This window comes from Podarcis tiliguerta (assembly GCF_965153285.1).
Source record: "Podarcis tiliguerta genome assembly, chromosome: 4".
NCBI lineage: Eukaryota > Metazoa > Chordata > Lepidosauria > Squamata > Lacertidae > Podarcis > Podarcis tiliguerta.
In genome coordinates this window covers 22,751,981-22,775,196 of record NC_139537.1, presented here as the reverse complement: position 1 = coordinate 22,775,196, position 23,216 = coordinate 22,751,981, and the positions used below count along the sequence as shown (strand labels likewise).

The following is a 23,216-nucleotide window of genomic DNA, read 5'->3' as shown; positions in this document are numbered from 1 at the left end:
GCTTGTTCACTTGAAATGGCCAAAGGGAGGAAATTTTGTGGGGAATTCACTGGCTTATCTATGCTCTAATCATTTGTTCATTCACCAGCTTTATCTCATAGTTGGATGAAACTAAAAGCACCAGCCTCTAAATACAGCCTTGACTATGCAGCAGCTGGTCATTACCATTCCAGCAAAACTTTTACATCTAATAGAGCTTAACTGACCAAAAATTGTAAGTGGTACTCCTACCTCTTTTCGCCGGCAGTTTGTGGGCCAGGTAAATGATAAGTTTAAATCTGGTTTAAATCAGCCACACTTAATATGTAAAGTTTTCAGAAGTCTGGTTAAAGGACATACTTTTGTACAGAATGCTTTGTGGTTAGGTTGTGCATAAAGAATATACCAGATTTTAATAAATAGGTGATTTAGCTAAGTGCAGAAATGGAAATTCTGTTGCTTCAGTCAGTTCAATTCTATTGCTTCATTTTACTAGTGTACCCCCCAGATAAATAAACTTAAAAGTGAAAGGAGTGAAAAGGGTCTTATTGTACATTTTGCTACCCTAGTTGTACATGTATTTCTTAAGGGTTGTTTGTACATATCCTGATCTGGATTGATGCCCTGCACTGGCAACTTGCGGGGGGAGGGGCATACTCTCAAAGGCAGAACTATGCAGTTAAGGTTCCATGTAGTTTTGTGATGTAATACTATAAACAGACAGAATTGCAATACCGGTAGCTCTCATCTTAGACTGATTTTGCAAATGTGATCACAGAAAATAAAATAAATAAAATGGGCGGGAGAACAGGAAACACCTCCCGCCCCAGAAGAGATCTCACAGGAACCCACATGCAACCTTCCCAGAGCCTGGAAAGCAAGCGGGGCACGGTGGGGGCTTAAAAAGCTCTTTTCGCAGTGGGAAAACACAGTGTGGAAAGAGCCTTTAAGCTCCTCCCCCGCCTTACTTTCCAGATTTCTGAGACTATCTCATCACAACTTTGCAGAGGCTTCCAAAGGCCTTGCACGACCTGCTCAGTAAGCAAGCTTGAGGGGCTTATAAAGCTTGCCATCTCCGGGGAGGGGGCCAGGCCCGCTCAGCCCTGGCCTCAGAGAGATAGGAATGGATGTGCAGGACTATTTGGGGGGAAGGGGCTTGGCTTTGCATAATTTTGCTTATACAATCCCCCGCTTAAGATAACTTCTACCTGTATATTCCTGCTTCTTCTTCCAGAAGAGGGAGCTGGTGCATTGAAGCTACTGCTAAAGCAAGCTTAAACGTATCTGACACTAACCCCTGACCAGATTTCCAATGAGTTATGTATCTCACAAGCTTTGTGTATGGCCAGTGGATTCAGAACTTTGACTAAGCTTTCTGTACCTCCATTTACATTCTGTTAACATCCTACAGTGGCCAGACTAGTACCGTGTCAAGAGAGGCTGTGAAATACCAAACATAAGTGACTGCCTTGTACTCACTCAGACCATTAGTCTGCGCAGTTCAGATTTCAGATGCAACATTCACAGCTCTGCCTAGAGATGCTCGGGACTGACCCTGAGATATATATATATATATATATATATATATTTGCTTTCGTAGATTTTCACGGGTACAGGAATGCAGGTTTTGGTGTCCTCGGGTGTCTTCCCGTGTAAAAGTTGGGGTGTCTAGGCGACGTTTCGACGAGGTCTCACTCGTCATCTTCAGGCTGGTGCTTTCGGCTTCCGAAAGCACCAGCCTGAAGATGACGAGTGAGACCTCGTCGAAACGTCGCCTAGACACCCCAACTTTTACACGGGAAGACACCCGAGGACACCAAAACCTGCATATATATATATATATATATATATATATCTCAATCATTTAATACATATGTTGAGGAAAATATAAGTTGATCACTTATCTGGAGCCCACCCTCTCCCATTCTTCCTGCTGCTTGGCTAATCTCAACTAAAGCATCCATGACAAAAAAAGGTCATCCGACCTCTGCTTAAAAATATCTAATGAACGAGAGTCCACCACCTTCCAAGAAAGTCCATTCCACTGTCGAACAGCTCTCACTGTCAGAAAGGTCTTCCTGATGTTTAGTCGAAATTTCATGTCTTGTAACTTTACTTCATTGGTTCATGTCCTGTCCTTCGGAGCAGGAGAAAACAAGCTTGCTCCATCCTCCATATGACAGCCTTTTAGATATTTGAAGGTGGGTATCATACCTCCTCTCAGCTAGACATACCCAACTCTCTCAACCATTCCAAACCCTTGATCATCCTGGTCGCCCTCCTCTACACATGTTGCAGTTTGTCAATAGCCTTCTTAAACTGTGGTGCCCAGAACTGGACACAGTATTCCAGGTGTGGTCTGACCAAGATGGAATAGAGTGGGACCATTACTTCTATTGATCGGAACACTATACTTCCGTTGATGCAGCCTAGAATAGCATTAGCTTTTTTTGCTGCTGCCTGTTGAGTCGTCCTAAGCTTGTGGTCTACTAAGACCCCTGGATCCCTGCTCTTTAGATGATAATGTTTATTATCTTGATCTCATAAAAAATGAGGGTCCCTTCTGAGTTTGTGGACCCTCCTACTCATTTTTTTCTGAATGAAGGCCTTTGACGTCTGCTCCAATTTCCTGTCCTGGTGGCTCCAGACGCAGTGGTTCTCAACCTATGGGTCCCCAGATGTTGTTGGACTACAACTCCCATCATTCCTAGCCAACATGACCAGTGGTCAGGGATGATGGGAGTTGTAGTCCAACAACATCTGGGGACCCACAGGTTGAGAACCACTGCTCCAGAGGTTACTTCTGCTGTGGATGTGCTACCCTAGCCCTGTCTGTGATCCTGTTTGTAGTATCCTTGGTTGTGAGTAAGATAAGATGCAATCATAAATACGGTAATTTCACTGCATTCCTTGGAACTCCTGTCATGAACAATGTCCTTAAGAGTAGAAATTCTTTTTTTAAAAACCTGTTAAGAGAATGTTAATGCTTAAAACTTCCTAAACTACATTAAACAGATAAAATCTAGCGAGTTCTTTTTCGTTCTCCTTTGTTTCTTATTTAAAACTTTCTCTTTCCTTCACTAGATACAGCGGGCAAATTTACTTCATAGCCATAAAACATGAGTTGTCTAGCATAATGCAAATACTCTTCATATTAATTGATTTAGGTACAGTTCTTCCATCCCTGCTTTTCAATTCACTATTGTCACTTATTAACTAAGCAAAATTATTGGGAAATGTGTAATCATGGTCTTAAATGTTTCCCACAGAAATCAATGGGGCTTTAAACTAAAGTTGCTTCCAGGGACCTTTGCTATTTTAGGGTGGGATTCAATCACATACCAGCAAATCCAGGTTGCACAATGATAGTTGACTGGAATGTCTTATGCTGCAGACCAGGTTCTCTAAAGGATTGGACTTTTTGTGCCAAAGCTGGACAATTCAGTGGGAAGTGCAGGATAATACTCACTTTGACATAATGTTGTTTAGCCTTCCAGCAATCAGATTGGCGTCAATGCTCAAAACAAGTTGCCTGGAAGTGCCCTCATTCTCTTTTTAAAGACCATTGGTCTTGGTTGTTAAAGAATGGGCTACTTGATGCCATAATTCTGTTAATTTTATACAATGGTCATAACAATGTTGCCTTGGGGAAATGAGAAATGGGATATTTTTCTTGAGAGCCATCTTTGCAAAAACCTATAAATACCCTCTTCAAATATCATTGGCATCTATCCCATAAGCCCTACAATTGAACAGGAGAAGAACACATAGGTGTAATATTTGGTTATCTGCAGCCTCTCAATTTTACAAAGTGATACGAATGTCTACTCACTCACTCTCATTCCTCCAATGTGAGGTTGTGATTCTCGAAAGTCCTATTTTGTATTTTTGTTGTATTTTTGGACTTTGTCTTTTGTTAGAAGATAATTCACCACAATTAGTAAAGGCTCCGAGTTATTCAGTAAGTAAAGTATAGCTACATAGTTACTGGAGTGATTATTTTCTGTATTCATGGTTGACTTTATTAACACCAATAGAAATCTGATAAAAATTGGGCAACAGAAGTATATAGTCTCAATCAGGCGTGACAAATCTCATTATTGTAAGAAATGTTGTTACACATTAAATAAAAAAATAAAAAAACTTTTTCAAAGGTTTTGTGGTTAACATGGATCAAATGTGGAAGTAAATCTGCCTAACTCGGCTGTATCCCATGCGACAAAGCTTGGCTACAGCCTGCAGTTAGGCTGGAATCTGAACGACATGCCAAGTCACGACTTAGTTCAGCAGAGTGTGCAACAGCACAGCGACTGGTGAAGGAGGAAAGAACCGTGACCCCTCTTGGAAGTGGCACGATCGCATGTTTGTGCCAAGCCATGTTCAATCCAGGCCAGTTAAAATAGTAGCAGGCCTGGGTGAGGAAGAATCTCTTGCCACCCTCTCCATAAGACACTTTTGACATATTATAAGGAGGGGCTCTCTTTCTTTCCTCCCCCTGCTTTTAATAATCTGAGCAGCCTGAATGGAGTGATGCTAGTAGTGCAAGAAGGGAGTGAATATTCCCCTCTATTTCCTTCAAAATCCTTCATCCAATTATTTAAGGCAGCAGTTGAATTAACAGGGCTGGGTAATTGTGGTTCTCGTTTCTCGTCTGTCGTGTTCACACTGTTAGGGGCATGGTATACACTCTGTCTTAACTGCAAGTGTTCCCATGGGATGAGGGAGGCTGTCATGGGGGGTGGGCTTTTTCAGTCATAAGGCCACCTCAATGTGAGAATGAGAATATAAGATATGTTATCTTTCCATCCAGGAAAGCTGATGTTATTTTAGTTCATGGACACATTCCAACCATACAAAATACAGTGGTACCTCGCAAGACGAATGCCTCGCAAGACGAAAAACTCGCAAGATGAAATAGTTTTTTGTTTTTTGCGTTGCTTCGCAAGACGAATTTCCCTATGGGCTTGCTTCGCAAGACGAAAACGTCTTGTGCATTCATCAATGCATTCCTATGGGAAACCGTCAATGCATTTCCTATGGGAAACTGTGCTTCGCAAGACAAAAAATTTACAAGACGAAAAAACTCACAGAACGAATTAATTTCGTCTTGCGAGGCACCACTGTACACAGAGAGCGTGGAGTAGGGCTGGGGAGGGAGATAACCCAGGGAGAGTCCCAAGGGCCAGGTAGGAAGGCCTGGAGGGCCAAATTCAGGCCCTGCACTTCACCCCTACTCTAGGGCCTTCCCTTGTTACTTCTCGTAAGATGAATTGTTTGAAGGAGAACTCCTGCACTTCATGTTCTCCTTAATACCAGTTAAATCAGAGAATTAGGACATCTGCTGTACTTGCCAGCACTTGCCTGCCGTACTGCAGAAATGGTGCACACTCTGATGCTGAGCAAACTGAAATTCACTTATGCAAGCTTTGTTTCGTCATTTCTTAACCAACGGTTAGTCCCTCCCGGCAGCTCCAATTCTTTTCCCTTTCATATTTGCACTGTGAAGAACACTCTTTCAGCGGGGATTTGGCAGGAATATTTGCTTTTGACTTTCAGGCATCTCTTGAAGACACTTTTTAGGCCGGGAGGCCTATGCAGCTGTTTAAAACGTTTTGATTAAACATTCAGTTTAATGATATATATTTTTTACTTTTTTAATTGTTTTTTATGTTGTACAGGCTGCCCTGATATCTTCTGAGAAGGCAGTATGAAAATACTTCATAAATAAATAAGCTTCAGGGGTTTTAAAGAACCCTGATGCAATCCATCTGCTATCTGCTCTGAGTGCAACTGCCTACATCTAACATTTCCCTTATATTACTTTCCATAGCTGCTCATGTAAAATTATGTGCAGTACAAACAAAAAATCCCCGAAATGGATCTGAGTACAGGTCAGCACTTGCCTGCTATGCCAAAGATATAATTGTCATTCGCTCTGCGAGTGTGGTATGTTTCTGAATGACATTTTTACAAACAAAATACCTACCGTAGCATAACACACAATGTTGGGATGTAAAGACGTTCAGTGTCCACATAACAAATAGATGTCCTGTTGGCTGCAGGCATTCCCACTTAATTCTTACTGCTTGCTAGCCCCATCTGCACGATACTCTCAGCACCCTTAACAAAGTAGACTTCCCAGGATTCTTTTGGGGGAAGCCATAACTGTTTAAAGTGATATGATACCTGTTTTTACATGTATAGTGCAGCTGGTGTGTTATTAATTGCAAATTGGGTCTTTGAAGTACCAAAAGGTGGCTCTGTAATTGGGGGCAGAACTTTCTGAAAATCCAGGGCATGACTTCAACTTAAGAGTCTCAATATTACAAACATAGGCTTTGCAGTATTAGATATTTCTAGCCTTTACCCTCCTAGGGCTGAACATTCAGTGAGGGGGAATGCCTCTTACTGTGAAGGGATGTTGGGATTGTAGAAGCTGGCCACATTTGCAAGTCTGACTGTCTTGAGAATGGGGCCAATTCACACCATAAAGGTAAAGGGACCCCTGACTCTGGGGTTGTATCTCTCATCTGGCTTTATTGGCCGAGGGAGCCAGCGTACAGCTTCTGGGTCATGTGGCCAGCATGACTAAGCCTCTTCTGGCAAACCAGAACAGCGCACGGAAACACCGTTTACCTTCCCACCGGAGTGGTACCTATTTATCAACTTGCACTTTGATGTGCTTTCGAACTGCTAGATGGGCAGGAGCTGGGACCGAGCAACAGGAGCTCACCCCGTCGTGGGGATTCGAACCGCCAACCTTCTGATTGGCAAGCCCTAGGCTCTGTGGTTTAACCCACAGTGCCACCCGCATCCCTAATTCACACCATAGACATACCTTATACAGTGTTCTAGCTGGGGGGGGGGGGTTTAGTTGTGTTTTTTGCCAGGGTGAAGCCTCCAGAGGGATGCCATTGAGGCTCCCAGCCCTTCTCTCTCTATCTTTCTCTCTCTGTATGTTTATGTGTACACAAATGCACATGCACATGGGGGTGTCAAATTGGGTCTTTGACAGAGGTTAAATAAAGCTTGCTTTCACCTTTATATAAATGCGAGTAGCCACCTCTGATTTTGAACTGGTGAGTTCCTTCTCCCAGATCTCAACCTTTTCTCCCTTTTAAGAAGACACTTTAAATAAATAAGTAAAAAGATTCAGCTCATGTGTAGTGAGTACCTCAAAATTACATATTGTAAAATTGCTCCATTTAGGTACAGTACAAAACATACTTGAGGACTGGAACAAGTTGGCTTTTTCTTGGTGTTGGGCACATAATATCAGAGTAATTCACAGCAGTTCAAGTGTTCATTGAGTTAACTGGGAACTCTCGCATGATGCTTTTCTGGTACTTTCAGGGACAGTGTGTGCCTATGGCTTTTAACCATCATTGTCTGCATTTACATTGTAAACCTGGGGCATGCATTTTTAAAAAACACCTAAGGGGGAAGTCTCAACAGTGAATTGTTGTTAAAGCCAACAATTTGGCATGTCCTAATAAGGCTTTTACAAGGGTCAATTAAGTTGAAATTCAGGTTACAGCAATAGCCTTTTTTTCAAGTGTTAAAGTTTTCAAATAAGGCTCTACTGTTTTGGTGCATACGAGCTGTGTGATCCTCAGCAAAACAGAAATGGGCACAGGAATATACAATGTCCTTTTAAAATTCACTCAGGTGGACTTGTACTGAGGTGAGCTGGCTTTTCAGTACTAGGCCTATCCATTTCATGTTTGATCTTTTTCTCAGGGTGATCTGAATAGTTTGAGAAGCTCTGTAGTTGGTCGCAAGTGATGAAGCCCTGGATTAATAGCTGGTTTAGAGCTAAATTTTCCTTCTATTCTTCAGGGAGTCAGTCTCCCTAGCTAAGAAAACAAATCCATGCTTGACAAGTACAGAAACTTTTATTGCACCAGTCCAACAAATTGAATACAATTGTGCCACTATCAAAGAAGCCCTCAGCAAATGGTCTATTCAGAAGCCTTGCATAATCATTGTAGGTTTGAGTTTCCAAGAGTGTTGAGCTTCACCTCTGTGACTATCATCTGATCTGAAAGAAAGCTTTGGGTTTCAGGTGGAGAATCTCACAATAAAACTATTCACTGCTGCTCTTTTATTAGTTTGAACAAGTATCTACAGAGTTCTAGCCTTGTGACTTTGCTAAAGGAAAATATTTAAAGGTAACCCACCTTGCAGACTGAACCGATCCAGGAATTACGAGCAAAGCCTTGTTTTGCACCAATAAAGGGATGCATTATAGTCGGTTCTGATGTTCGAAAATGGCCCTGTTCTATCACTCAGAACGGCAGTGGTTGTTGACTTTAAAAGGTCAGTAAAATTCCATCCTGTGCAAGCTTCTTCCCCAAGCCCCAAAATCTGGAGCATATAACATCTGCCACAAGTGCAGTGATTTCTCAGTTAACTGGTATACTTTATAAAATTGGCATTGTAAAACTTTGAGGAATTATGGGCCTCATAGGAAATGTGTTTTACTCCAGACAGAAGTTTGCACATCGTTTTTTACATTATGTAATCAGGAACACTGAACAAGATAAAATAAAATGTTACAAATTATAAGAGATTAACTATTTTCTACTTATTTGTGAAAAGCTTATCTCGAAAAATGCTTTATAAATGTATTAAATAAATATTACATCATCATTGGGGCATTTAAATGCACAGACATGCGTATTATTTTCAACCTAGATAGTATTTGCATGAGATGAAAAACCTGTTTTGATGATAGGCAAGTTATCAAAGACTTGTTTTTACAAAGCTAATAAAAGGATACCATTTTGTAAAAAATATTGTGACTTTACTAGCTCTTGTATCTGGTGCAATCACTTTTCCATCTGGAAATGTTGATCCTAAAGATCCATAAAGTGTTAGCTTGACAGTGGAAAGTTGTAAGCTGTTTCGATTTATAAAGAAGTAAGCAGATGTTTGTTTGCCACTTTTCAAAATGACTTCTTAGTTTATTTCTAAAGAGTTTGTGAAATGTATGTAATGGGTGTTTTTATTAAATGATTTCAACTTTATTTTTGTGTTCTAGGAGTGTACGCCTGAGAACCTTGAACTGAAAAAGAAGATTTTTGGCCAGTTAGACCTTATTGTCAGTAATGATGTAATACTAGGCAGCTCAACCTCTTGTCTTATGCCTACAAAGTTGTTCACCGGGCTAAAGCACGTTAAGCAGTGTATAGTGGCACATCCTGTAAGTACACCAAGATACTTCAGTAATTTATTGTGTTGAAGCCTAAATTTGTGGTGTTCAGCTTGTATGTCATAAGTACAGTTCCTACTCATTTATATGCAAGTTTTCCAAAGGGATGCCACTTTGATATGTTGCATTAAATCTATGATGGTACAGTTTTGCAAGCTACCCTGGGAAGAGTGGTATAAATACAGTAATCAGTAGAGCTGGGCAATACCTGGTTTTCAACATCGTGATATATCACCATGTAAGCATGGTGATATACCAGTATATCACAATTAACATTTACATTAGAAAAGCCAGTCCGGATCAGAACAAAGTCCTATCTAGCTCAGCATTATGCTGCTTGAAGTGGCCAGGCAGATGCCAGAGGGAAACCCACAAGCACGATAAGAGCTCAGTGGTCCTCATCTGCTTGTGATGGCCATCAGCTGCTTCTAGTATTGCTTCTAGCCATCAGAAGCTTTAAGAATGTAAGAAGAGCCTGCTGGATCATCTAGTCCAGTGTCCGGTAATGTTTGGTCTAGTTGAGATTCCTGCAACACAGGACTAGATGAGCCTTGGTGTCCCTTCTATGATTCAACCAGATGTCTGTGGGAAACCCATAAGCAGGACCAGAGCACAAGAGCCCTCTCCTCCCTCTTCTGTGGTTCCCAGCAACTGATATTCAGAAGCATTGCTGCCTCTGGTCACTGGGGGCAGATCATATTCTTCATGGGAAGGGTAGGCTTAGTGGCAGAGCAACCTGCTTTACATCCAGAAGCTCCCAGGTTCAGTCAGTGCCTTTCCAAGTTTTAAAAGACCTTGGTTCGTTTTTGTCAGCGTCCATTGTCAAGATGTGCACCCAAACTGGGCTTGGGAAAGACAGGAAACAAATTGGTCTTCCCCCTGTGAATTCAACACTCAGATCCTACATTTCCCTGAAACTTGTGGCACAAACTTTTGGTTCCCATGTCCCACTTTAAGTTGGACCATAACCAACCTAGGCATGTGCAACTGAACCAACCACATACTTCTCTCCTGTTAAACCCTTTCGTCTCACCCTAAACTATTTTGCATGTGTTAATTTTTGGGTTGTAAGCTTGTCAGGGAAGGTGCCTATCCCCTTGTACTTTGTCAAGTGCCATCCACACTGATGATATGTTACAGGTGACGCCCCACGTACGCAAGGATTATGTTCCAGGCACACATAAGCGAAATCACATAAAGTGGAGAGACCCTCTAAACACCCTTTAAACTGCCCCTCTGCCACTCTCTCACCAATCCATACCAAAAAAATACCGTATCCAAAAATATCCACCACTAGAATTGAAGCTCTGGGGCTGCCAGGAGCCACTGGCGCATGTGGCTGCTAGGCAGGGAGGCTGAGCAGCATAAACAAAACTCCGCTGCACCTCCAGTCTCTTCAGGGCTTCTTCCGCCCTCACTGGTGCCTCTTTGGGCTCTGGGAAGGGTCTCCCTTGCAAGCCACAAGGACTCTCCTGCTCTCCCTTGGCGTTTCCAGGTTTGAATTGAATGATTTAATTATATTTTCCAGTGCCATGCAAATACGCGTCCGTCCGTGAGTAGAATGCTGGGTGGGTGTGCCCATATTATCATCTAATACAGGGGTCACGGCCCACAGAGGTTGTTTGACTGGCCCACAAGCCGCCCCCGAACTGAGCCACTGGTGCAGCATGGCGTGGGGATGTGCTTCCATGGTGCCGGAAATCCTGTCTGCGCAGGGAGAGGGATCTCCGCGGAACCAATCTAGCCCAGGCAAGATAAACCTTGCTGACCCCTGATCTAATACTACTATCGGAGGGCTTGCCTAATGTCAATACTGGTATTCATAGAATTGGAAAAGAACCTCAAGGGTTACCTTGTCCACCCCCTGAAATGCGAGGATCACAAATTATGTTAACTGACCGTAATGGTATGTTCATAAATATGTTTCTTTTCTTTCTAAATATGTTTTGTGTAAAGGTAAACCCACCATATTATGTTCCTCTGGTTGAATTGGTTCCCCACCCAGAAACCGAACCTTCTACAGTCGAGAAAACCTATGCTCTGATGAAGAAGATTGGGCAATCTCCGGTTCGGTTGACAAAAGAGATAGATGGTTTTGCTCTGAACCGACTCCAGTATGCAATCATTAGTGAAGCATGGAGACTTGTTGGTGTATGTATGATTTTTATTCTTTAACTGACTTGAATGTGCTTCCAGTAGACTACATTGTACTGCTTAGTCTGGAGATCAGTCTCATTGAGCTCAGTGGAGCTTACTTTTGATAAATAGGATCAGAAACTTATTATTATTTTAAGTTATTTAATATTCCAAAAGATTTTAATTATTTTCTTAACAACCCCGTGCAATAACATTAACTGATAATTAGCCAATGCTAAAAAAAAAAAGAGAGACGCAAGCTAAGTTGCACAGTAATATGAGGATCACTCCAAAACAATGCCATTTTCATTCAAGCCCAGAAGAACAAGGTGAAAAGGTCAGCGAGAGAAATATTGATTTTCATGTTGTTTCCCTTCGTTTCCTGTTGCATTCAGAAAGCTCTGGGTATACTTTATAACATTTGTGCTCAGTGAAACAACTATGAAAGTAATCCTTTAAGCAGCAGTAAGCTCAGCTTTCAAGAATCACATCTCTCAACTTTTGATAATCATTTGATAAAAGGGAATAAAAGACAAATTTCTCCTGCTGCTGCTTTTTTGGAGTGTAGTTCATTATGGCTTGTAGTGACATTGCTTGTAGCATTTCCCACAGTTACATATTCTCTGATACTAGCTATGACCTCCTTGTGCAAAAAGGCAATTTCTCAGTCTCCTCTCTTTGTCTTGAGTTTCAATTGTGAAGGCCATTATTGTTTTTCCATTGTGTATAACTGTAAACAATGTGGAAGGAAGCATTGTTATATATGGTTTCTTTCTCTTGATATCATAGATCAGGTGTAGCCCTGAATATGGTGTTATTGTCGCCAGTGGTCAGGGAAGATGGGAGTTGGAGGAGCCCAACAACATATGGACAGCCAAAAGTTACCCACCCCACCCTCATTCTTGTATGTGAGTTGCTTCACATATGGGGTCTTGGGATTAAGCTGCATATGATATGTGTTTTCAATCAGTGATGTGGCTTGGAAAAGTTTCTTGCGCTTTATTTTTCTGCAGGAATTTTTCCATTTCATACGTTCATTAGTAACACTGTGTGGATGCCAACTTGTTGGCATCTGCCTGTCTCGAGGGACAATGAGTGTGCCTCTGGGGATGAAATCAAACTGCTGCATTTGCAGCACTGAAGTGACCTCCCCAGGGTGCAAGCCTGAGAACTGGGTACGGAAGTCCTGGACAGCACCAGAGGACAAGACTCCCACCCCCAGCCTCACTGATGTGGTCCAAAGGAAAGCAGAGCAATACATTTGGCACCAGCTTGGCTGCAGGAGTTGCCAGAAGGAGGCGTACAAGGCGCCATCCAACCATCTTAGGGGCTCCACTCCAAATTTGTGTAGGGTTTACTCCTTTACCTTTTCTTCTTCTGAAGATGCCCCCCAGGATTTTTCCTCAGAGTTTACTCCTGAAGCCTTTCTGGTGGATGAGTATAGGCACAAGGCAACAGAGGTGTAGGATCAGAGTTTTCCTTCTCCTAGATGGGCAACCTTCCCAGGTTGATGAGCCCTTTCTGCCCCTCACTTCCAGAAACTGCCTTCTTGACTGTTGGACCCGCTAATGGGCTCACCCGCTTATTCTGCCAGAGCCTGTCCTAATACCTTTGCTAACATTTTAGATGGCTTGTTGCCAAATTCAAAATGTTTTTGCCTAAGAAACATTAAAGATCTCCCCCACTTCTGAACTTGCATTTATTCAAGCTGTTGTCTTGTACTCTTCAATTGTTCACCTCCTTGCACACTTCTGTTTCGTTTGTGCAGTAATTGTTAAGTGAGTTTCTTGTGGAATATTCCTTTTCTTTATTTCTGACACCTTTTAAAAATACAATTATACCTCTTATATATGCCTTACCTGCATCCCATATAGTAGGCTAAGAGACCTCTGGTTCCTTTGAGAAATATATTTTAACTCTTTACTAATACTATTTACCAACTCAGGATTATTAAAATACGTTGCATCCAATCTCTGTTGCCTAAACATTATTTCATTCCCACTTAAAATAGTATGAATACAACACGCTGACAGCATAATCCATTCATGGAGTTTTACCATATTAGTTCTAGGGAAGGAAACCAAAGAAGCCCATAAAGCTATTGCTTTTACAGGTTCATCTTCTGTTTGAGTTTTTAAACTCATTTTGAAAACAGATTGTGCTATAGGGTGGGAGATGCTTTTGACACTTCAAAGAAAAATCAAGCCCAGTCTGCCTTTGCTGTAATGTGGGACATGCGACTAGTCACCACAGCATGACCTGTGACCCCAGTGATCTTGCAGGGGAGGAGATCCATAACTCCCACTTGCCGCATTGCAGCAGCAATGGCAAAAGGAGAAGCAGAAGTTGCTCATGGTGCTTTTGTAATGTGTGGAACTGAGCAGCTTCTTTTTCTTCCTTTATTTTGTTGCCCCCAGAGAGACCTTTGGAAGGCACCATTAGGACAGCAGCTGCTTTCTTCACTGCTGCTTACCCAGCTTAAAAGTGAGCAGGATTGCTTCCTAAGGGAATTAGTCAAAGGATTTGTAATTGTATGTTGTAAGACTGTAAAGAACTCCTAAAAGCACAAAGAACAACGGGTAGTCTTTAAAAGACACTATTTTGGCAGCAGGGACAAAATTATTTGTGTGTCAATTGAACATCTGATCTGACTTACTAAGGGAATGTGAAATTTGAACTTGTCGATGGCCTTCTAGCTATAGACATGCCAGCTATTTACAGATTTCTAAGCACTTTTAAAATAAAGGCCTTGTTCTGTTGCGGGGGGAGACATTTTGAAGGATAATAATACCGTACAGCAAAATTTGATATCTTGACATCATGTTTTGTCATTATTTATTTTATTTTACCCAGAAATAAAGGAGTGACTTGTACATACTTTGTGGATTCCCTAGGTAGACAGAAGTACACAAGTATGTTAATTTGAAAAACAACATCCAGACGAGAGCTTACAAAAATATTATGGCATCTGAACCGTGGGTGTGGGTGGGTGTTAGGGATGAAGAGTAGAGTCTAAAGAAACATTAAGTCAAGTGTGGGTCTATCAGTTGAATCTATAGTTGAGACATCCAGTGTTTTGTGTGTCAGTCAAAGGAGAAAATAAAAGGAAATGGAGGACAGAGAAAGAAATTAAATTGGCCTGCCTCAAGTCCCTGACAAGTTATATAGTAAGTATCCTAGAGAAGGGAAAATAGATTTTGTGCAGTAGAGTTCCTGATATCTGCAAGCTACAAAGAAACTGAGAAAATTGCCAATGAATGGAATTCATCAAACTCCTGTTAAGAACTCTTTCAACACTGCTTTTGGTTTTTAAGATGCATTTTAATGGAATGATCTAGAGACTTTATATGTATGGCGGTATGTCAGATTGGCCACTGGCATCATTTTTTCTGGATGGTATTTCTTCAGGGATCTATATTGCTGTGTATCTTTTTTATATAACTTCTAGAAAAATGTCTACCATAGCTCTGTTTCTTCAGAATCACAGAATGGCTCCAAACAGCACAATTCACTGAACATGCAATTACGTGCCAGTTCAACTGGTGATGCAGGATTGTGGTTTCTACTATGAGTGTTACAGATCTGCATTGCCAGCTAAACAGGGACAGAGCTGTGTATATGTAGCCCTCTGGAAATGAGGTCTGCCTTTCTGTAATTTTCTTAGTTAGGCTACAGAAACTGTTCAGTATGCCACAATGGAATGTGAGTTTCTTAGCTAAGAATATGTATTCTAATCTAATCTAAGCTTTATTTTAAAAATGGGAGGGGGAGAAACCCCAGCTTTGTAAATATGTTAGGGATAGCCTTATAGAAATTTTCAGTAACCTGTGGAATAGCCAAGAGGATGCACTTGTCCTAACCTGTTTTTAGGGTGTGCTGCTATTTCTTGGAAATGTACCCTGTAGATTTAACTGAGCTTTGAACAGCACTTTGTGACGGATGCCACATAGGAGATTTGGGAGTTTCCTGAAAGCGTTGGCATGTTGAAGCCATGCAAATTGGCTACATGATGCAAGCAGCTTCTCATAGCAGTTGTGTGGCACCTGCATTGTCTGTATTCAGTCATCTTGTTCCAACCATGAAGACGCACACCATTTTAAAATACACTTTTAAAGCAAAAGCAAAAGTTGTACTGTAGGTGGAAACCATAATTGTTGAAAAGAAGTGAAAGTGGGACAAGAACGCTTAACATTTATTCTGAAATTCTGCTCTCTTCTACTCCTAATCTGTGCCCTGCCCCACCCTGCAGGATTGCACTAATGTGCCTTGCATAAACTGGAAAGTCATTACTTACATACAATATACAGAGCAGCTTCATAATAGTTTATGCAGCCAAGTCTTTTGAAAAGAATCGTTCTTTTTGGTTGTAGCTACCAGCATCAAATTTAAATGCTCATTTATTCTAAAAAGTCAAATATTCTAATAATCAAAAGTATACAGTTTGATATCCAAAGCCGTTCACTCTGGTCTCTTCCCCCTCTCCGCTGTCTATATCATCATCATAAAATATTTGTACCCTCATCATCATCATAAAATATTTGTACCCTGCCCAATTAACTGGGTTGCCTCAGCCATCTGGGTAACTTCCAACATATATAAAAACATAATAAACATTTAAAAAACTTCCTGTCTTTCTCCCCCCCCCCCCAAGATCTAAGATCTCCAGATCTCTCCCACTTCTTTGAACATGCCAATGTTCCACTGTTCTAAAAATAAACAAATAAATAGGAGATAAGTGAATGTATTTTTTAAATAATCTCCAATTTTTCCTCATTTTCCCTCTCTATGCTAACCCCATGTTTCCTCATTAAATCCCATGGCTTTTGGTACCACCTATGCACAGATAGGGACGCGGGTGGCGCTGTGGGTAAACCACAGAGCCTAGGACTTGCCAATCAGAAGGTTGGCGGTTCGAATCCCCGCAATGGCCAACCTAGCAGTTCGAAAGCACGTCAAAGTGTAAGTAGATAAATAGGTACTGCTCTGGCAGGAACGTAAACGGCGTTTCCATGCGCTGCTATGGTTCGCCAGAAGCGGCTTAGTCATGCTGGCCACATGACCCGGAAGCTGTACGCCGGCTCCCTCGGCCAATAAAGCGAGATGAGCGCTGCAACCCCAGAGTCGGTCACGACTGGACCTAATGGTCAGGGGTCCCTTTACCTTTATCTATGCGCAGATGATAGCCAGCTCTATCTCTCCCTCTCACTCTAATCCCACATCTCCTGCTGCTTTTCTCATATATTTCTGTGCAGATGCTTTGTTACCGTGTCAAGTTTAAATTAAACTGTTTACTGTATCTAAACCTGAACTTCTTCCATCCCAAATCTTCCTCTCTCTGTGTACACTTTGCTTATCCTTTGATAGTGTTAACATTAAGCCTGTTGAACAGGCATATAGCCTTGATTTCATTTTTTACTCATCTCCTTTGTTCCCCATGTTCAGCCCATGCCCAAGTCATGTTGCTTCACAACATTGTAAAAAAAAATATGGGTCTTCCTTTTCATCCCCTTAGCAAAAAACTGCTCCATGTCCTGGTTATCTCTCACCTAAACTACAGGAGTTTTGTCCTGTGGTTTTCCATGTCTCACCTTGGTCTCTGGTACTCTTCCGCCCAAATTATCAAACTTTCTCATTAGACTGATCATGAGTTAAAAAGGTAAAGGTAAAGGACCCCTGACAGTTAAGTCCAGTTGTAAACGACTCATCTTGCTTTACTGGCTGAGGGAGCCACCGTTTGTCCTCAGACAGTTTTTCTGGGTCATGTGGCGAAACCGGAGCAGTGCACGCAAATGCCATTTACCTTCCCGCCAGACCAGTACCTATTTACTTGCACTTTGACATGCTTTTGAACTGCTAGGTTGGCAGGAGCTGGGACTGAGCAATGGGAGCTCACCCTGTCGCGGGGATTTGAACCGCCGACCTTCCGATCGGCAAACACTAAGCTCAGTGGTTTAGACCACAGCGCCACCTATGTCCCGATCATGAGTTGCCTACTCTTAAATCCAAACACTGACTTCTTTGCTATTCCTTGTCCTTACTTTCAAAGCCTTCCATTACTTTGTTCTTCTATCCCAATACATGACCTTTACTTCTCCAGCTCAGCCCACCACTATCCAAGATTCTCTTGCTTCTTCCAAAGACTCTTTGCTCTCTACCAAATACACTTGGATTTACCTCTCAGAAAACCTGTGTGATGCTTCTGTTATTAGTTTTTAGATGTTTTAATTGTTGGCTAGGGCTGATAAAGTTGTACTGGAGGGCCAATGCTTCCACACCACTGCCATAAAAGAGACAAAGCACACTGATACTATAATATAAATAATGATACAGTAATAATAATATTATAGGAAGGTAACTCTGTAGCTAACTGTAGAGAATATAGTATGTGATGTAATACACGTATATAATATATATGGTTCATTTAAGAATAGTAACAGATTTGTTTACTTAAAAAAACACACGTCTGTTTTCAATATATTCTCCATCCCTGGGATTAAAGATTAAGCAAAGAAGTAGAATTTGTGAAGTTCTTCAGCATTCATAACACTGGGTAACAATTTTTTACTTTTTGAATGTTGTCTAGATTTCTACAGCTGATTTAGGGTATTTTTGCACTGCTGAATCAGGAAATGGCATCCGTTTCTCTCCATCAGGTCAGGTTTTCTGTAAACTGAATGGTGGGCATTGATAAAGGTAAGTACACATAAATTGCATGTTGCTTCACCATTTTTCAAACTTCACGGATTGAACTTCTGTTTCTTGGAACTCCTGGAATGCTCAGCAGCACGGAGGTCTCTCTTCAGAGTCCAACAGTAGTCAGCCATCATGACTGCGTCCCAGCGACCCTGATACCAGGTCTCCATCTCTTTCATGTGCTGATGGAATCTCTCCCCCTGCTCGTCACTCATTGAACCCAGGTTCTCAGGAAACCGATTCATATGTGAAAATAGGTAGTGCATCTTGACGCTCATGTTGCAGCCCAGGTTTCTGAAAGCAGTCAGCATGTTGTTGACAAGTTCTGTGTAGTAAGTTCTGTGTAGTTTCTGGCCTTATTGTTGCCAAGAAAGTTCTTCACTACCAGAACAAATGCCTTCCACGCTTCCAGTTCCACTTCGTTCATTGAGTTTCCGAACTCTGGATCTCTGATGAGCTGATGGATCTGAGGACCGTCAAAGATGCCAGCTTTCAACTTCTCCATGGTCAATCCTGGAAAAGCCTGGCACAAGTAAATGAAGCAGTCACCATCCTTGTCCAGAGCCTTGGTGAACTGCTTGATTAAGCCAAGCTTGATGTGCAGCGGTGGAAAGAGTATTCTGTCTCTGTCCACCAGAGGGTCGTTGATGATGTTCCTTTCTTTGCAAGGCACCTCCCGCACAGGCCAGTCCTTCTTCGTCTAATGCTGAGCACGGTCCCTACTATCCCACATGCACAGAAAACATGGGTACTTGGTGAAGCCAGACTGTTGTCCCAACAAAAAGTTCACCATCTTCAGGTCAACACAAATAAACCACTTATGCTGATCATAACCAATTTTCTCCAGCACATACTTCACCGCTTCATAGTTCTCCTTCAGTGTACTCATGTGAGCCAGGGGTATAGAGGCAAACTGGTTGCCGTTGTGTAGCAGAACACATTTCAGTGATCACTTGCTGCTGTCAATGAACAGTCTCCAATCTTTGGGTTCGTACTGTGGCACTCCAAGCTTGAGCAGAAGCTGCGCAGTACACCAAGTCCTTCTCTTCCAAGAAAAAACGGAGGTACTCTTAATGCCTGTTGCGGAAGAAGCTGATGCGAGCACTGTCAGAGAGGACTTTTTTTCCTTCAATCTGGATGCCAACAGTTTGGCAGAGTCCTTTGACAAGCTGAGGTCGCGAACTAGATCATTCAACTCCTTTTGGGAAAATGGATGTGGAGCATCATCTTCAAGAACCACTTCTTCTTCTTCATGTCCTTCAACACTGGAGGCATCTTCGTCACTAATGTCAGGAAGTTTTCCAAAGATAGGCACTGGAATTTCATCACAATGAGCTACAGGACGACGTGCTGATTGAAGATCAGGATACTTCGTGGGGCGGCTGCCCCATTAACTTAGTTTTGATCCCCCAACTTTATGCTTTGCTGCACCAATATATGGAAGATTTTGAGGTTTTATGACTTCGAACTGATCCCTTTTCGACATAATCACCTAGAACTATTGGACCTGAATACTTCTTGTCATTAAAATAATCAATTCCAATCAAAACAATTATTTGACAAGGCATTGTACCCCCACCAACTTCTTCTAAAATGCTCCACACAAGCGTACATGTGAACAAAAACGTAAAAACGACATGTGGCCATAGCTCAGAAACTTGACCTGATTGAGCAAAACCAATGTGATTTTTGGATTCAGCGCATCAGATTTGTCCTAAATCAGCTGAAAAAATGCAGACAACAAATTTGTGGTTGACCAGTGTAATGTTCTCGCCATGCAGGATGGAGTAATATCTTCTGATGATCTGGACCTTGTAATGTCTGATGGCTTGGGAATGCGGTACGCTTTTATTGGACCCCTGGAAACCATGCATCTGAATGCAGAAGGTATGCCATTTGTTCCACTAAGATTTAAACATGGGAGTTTCCAAGGCAAGTGTTTCATGATATGGAGTTGTTGTGAATATCAATTTAACAGGTCAGATGTAAGATCTAAATCCTGTTCTTCTTTACACCGTAATCTTCAGTATCAGGATGTTCCAAGCCATTTGTAAAAGCTGTTCCAAACATCACCATGATGAATGATAAGAATTGGCAACATGAGGTACTTCATTAAAGAGGAGCATGGGGTTTAGATAAAGGATTACTGCTTTGGCATGTAGCTTTATCCCCAATTCAGGCCTGGTAAAAATTGTTTTTTACATGCAGCTTGTGGGTGACTAGTGTTCCAATTCAGAGTGTAATCACATAGAAGCACCCTAAGACTAGGTCGACACAATATATGATCCACCAAAACAACAATAAACTTCCAGTTCTGTATTGTGACATGCAAGGAGCTCTACTCGCATGCTGTCTCATACACACACAAACTTTTTTGCATTTCTATGTAGAAAACAAAAACAAAGTTAATTCAGCCTGTGGTGAGCTCTGTCTGGTCTGGTCTGATCTATCAAAAAAAGTGCCAGACTGTTCTAGTCCATTTGGTACATTTCATCTGCTAAACATCTCCAGCTACAGATCCAGGAACAAAAAGACAAGAGTTACTTCACTGGCTTGACTAAGAAAAGAAAATAATACCAATCCCTTAGACCTGTGAAAGCTTGCTGGGTCCAACTTATTCTCAACCTTTGGGGATACTACACAAATGGAACTTGTTGAGTTGTTCCATTTGTTCTGGAAGGGAGAACCTGATTCATTTTTGAAGGGTCTGAATTTAAAAAAACAACAACCCATAAACCTATAGGCTATCCAATGGACTTCACTATTTGGGAAATGAATGCCTTTAGCTGCTCCTCCCAAGGATGTTGCTTATGGCTGCTGTCCTGTCTGCACTACTGGGGCTTGCTTCTGAGTAGGGTCGTAAGAGTCTTTGCTCTGCAATGACAATCCTTCATAGATGGGAAGGGAACTGACTGTAGGGCACTGTGCCAGTAGCCTTGTGATTAGAGAACAAGTGCCAACAGCAAGTCAGTGAGAACACAGAGAGAGGGAGAAACATGAGAACTGAATGCTGACAGACAGAAAGGAAGCCCTTAACATTTTTTAACAAGAGAAGTACTATAAGGATATCTAATTGACTTAATATGATAATGGTGAATGCTGATTTTGGGTCCAGTGAGTTCTTATACCAGAGCTGGGCATTTTAAAATTTTGGCATAGCAGCACTTAAAAAGAGAAAGAAACGCTATCAGATCCTTTTAGTGAAAAAACCTGCCAGCAATACAGTGCTTCTAGAGACATTTTCTCATTTACCTATCACAGTATTATCTTAACACAAAGTACCTCCTGTGTGGGTGCCTAATCTTTTGAGGTTCCACATTATGTGGTAACATTATACGCTTGTTTTCAAGCTTTCTGAATTACTTTAAGCTTATAAAAAAAAATCACCTGCAAAACAAGTAGGGGAAACTGTATTGGATACTATGCTTCAGGCAGCTCCCCCATCATAATCTCTGTATATTTCTGTAGTATTCATGACAGCAGGATTATTTCATAGCTAATGCTTCCAAGTTTGAATCACTCAAGAGATGGAGTAAATATCAATGGGTGATATCCATTAATATAATCAGAGCAGATCAATTGGTTTCAATGGATCTATGTGAAGTAACAACCACCAGCTACTTCAGACATCTTGTAAATATTTTCTTTTTGTCTACATGATTTGTACTTCTCAAGTTTGAAATTCTTCTCAGGTCTGAAATTCTGTTGCTTTTATGGTTCTTTGTATATGTAGAATTCTCTGTTTAGGAAAGACCAACAAGAGATCTCCTATTGTATTTCAGGAATGCTGAACTATTGTGACAGATACCGTGAAGGTATGATACGTGTCTTGAAAACCTTTGGTCCAATACCGGATTTTGCAGGGAAAACGGAACAGAAAATCGATCAGGTACATGTGCAAATTGGAGTAACATGACATCCATCAAACTTACAGCCTGCATTTAATATCTTGTTTTTAGGAAACAGCTCTTACCCATTTTTGGTACAGTTTACACATGTTGGCTTTTGTTTGGAAGTTTAATGAACAATGAATTCCGATACTGTATAAATTAATAGCTGTTGAGATCAGCAGAGTCAACCTGGGCCCAGTTTGCATGAACTGCAGGCATATGACTCAATGAGCAATTGCTCATGGCCTGCTACCACTTTGGGTGGCACTTCTGCAGTGTAGCATACAGAATGAATTGTGCATACGCACCACCATTACCTGTTATACGCCAGCTTTAACTGTTATACGCCCTACATCATTACATTAACCACATGCAAAATAAGAAGGCAATATGGCTGTCACCAAAGGCAATGACAGTTTGATCTAAGGGGGGGTGGAGGAACCACTATACATGCCCAAAGGACCTAAGACTGTATTTTCATCAGAGCTAAGTTGAAGTGCTCATCTTTGGAATATTTGGGTCACCTCATTAATTCAACAAACTGGTTGTCATTATCTGGAGCACTCTTACACATTGGGCAAAAATGCTTCCATGATACAAAGCTGAACCTCTTCTTGCTAGTCATGTTATTCTTTCCACTCAGTTCCTTTAATGTATAATCTTCCCAGAACAGCCTGTCTCATTCTTATCTTACTGGCACCAGTGTCTCTCTTAACTTTCAAGGCCCATTCTTGTCTTTATGCCTCACAAAAGCAGAGGCTTAAGTATTTCACCTTACGTAAGTTACCTCTCTAAGGATACACTCAAAATGACATCTAAACAGACAAATTGCTTTACAATGTCTATGAGGAGACAAAAAGGAGGTCAAATGCCCAGCATGTGCTTACGCCTACAGGGCCAAGGACCAGGAATCTTTTATGTTGCTTAAAAACGCAGTGGCATGACAAATTGGCAAGATTATTGTAATAACCTGCAGTTTCATAAGAGTATACAATTAAAGCAGATTAATAAAAGAATAAGTTAAGTTAAAATATGCAGGAAATGATAAAAATAAATTTAAGGAACTGCAGAAAGAGGAGGAAGGAAGTCAAGTTTTGAAATGTTTAAATGACTGCAAAACTATTGAAATGTATATAACCGAAAACCATAAATAAAAAATTAAAATAAAAAAAACGCAATGGCATTGTTCAGGACCAGATAAGAATAAACAGGATAAACCATGGTTGCATCCCACTTTGATTACACTGTCTGATGTGTATTTAAAAAAAAAAACACTTTAAAATTAGTCTACACATTATGATTCC

At 41.3% G+C, this 23,216-nt stretch overlaps 1 protein-coding gene and 1 long non-coding RNA gene across 5 annotated transcripts in view; one reads left to right on the top strand and one right to left on the bottom strand.

The window, feature by feature from the left end:
- Positions 1-23,216, top strand: part of CRYL1 (crystallin lambda 1) — a 37,174-nt gene that overhangs the window by 10,494 nt on the left and 3,464 nt on the right. The window contains exons 4-7 of the mRNA XM_083436747.1: positions 9,023-9,184; positions 11,150-11,344; positions 19,804-19,909; positions 21,805-21,911. Coding sequence (XP_083292873.1) covers positions 9,023-9,184; positions 11,150-11,344; positions 19,804-19,909; positions 21,805-21,911 — 570 coding nt within the window. The remainder of the gene's footprint in view (positions 1-9,022; positions 9,185-11,149; positions 11,345-19,803; positions 19,910-21,804; positions 21,912-23,216) is intronic.
- The window catches only part of LOC310675852, a 54,376-nt gene continuing 31,164 nt past the window's right edge, over positions 5-23,216 (bottom strand). The window contains exon 3 of one of the 4 annotated variants that reach the window (XR_014510239.1): positions 5-1,521. This is a non-coding gene — a long non-coding RNA (uncharacterized lncRNA). Of the gene's footprint in view, positions 1,535-7,117; positions 8,021-11,357; positions 12,060-23,216 lie in introns of those variants that run through there. The other 3 variants (XR_014510240.1, XR_014510241.1, XR_014510242.1) reach the window with 3 other exon arrangements.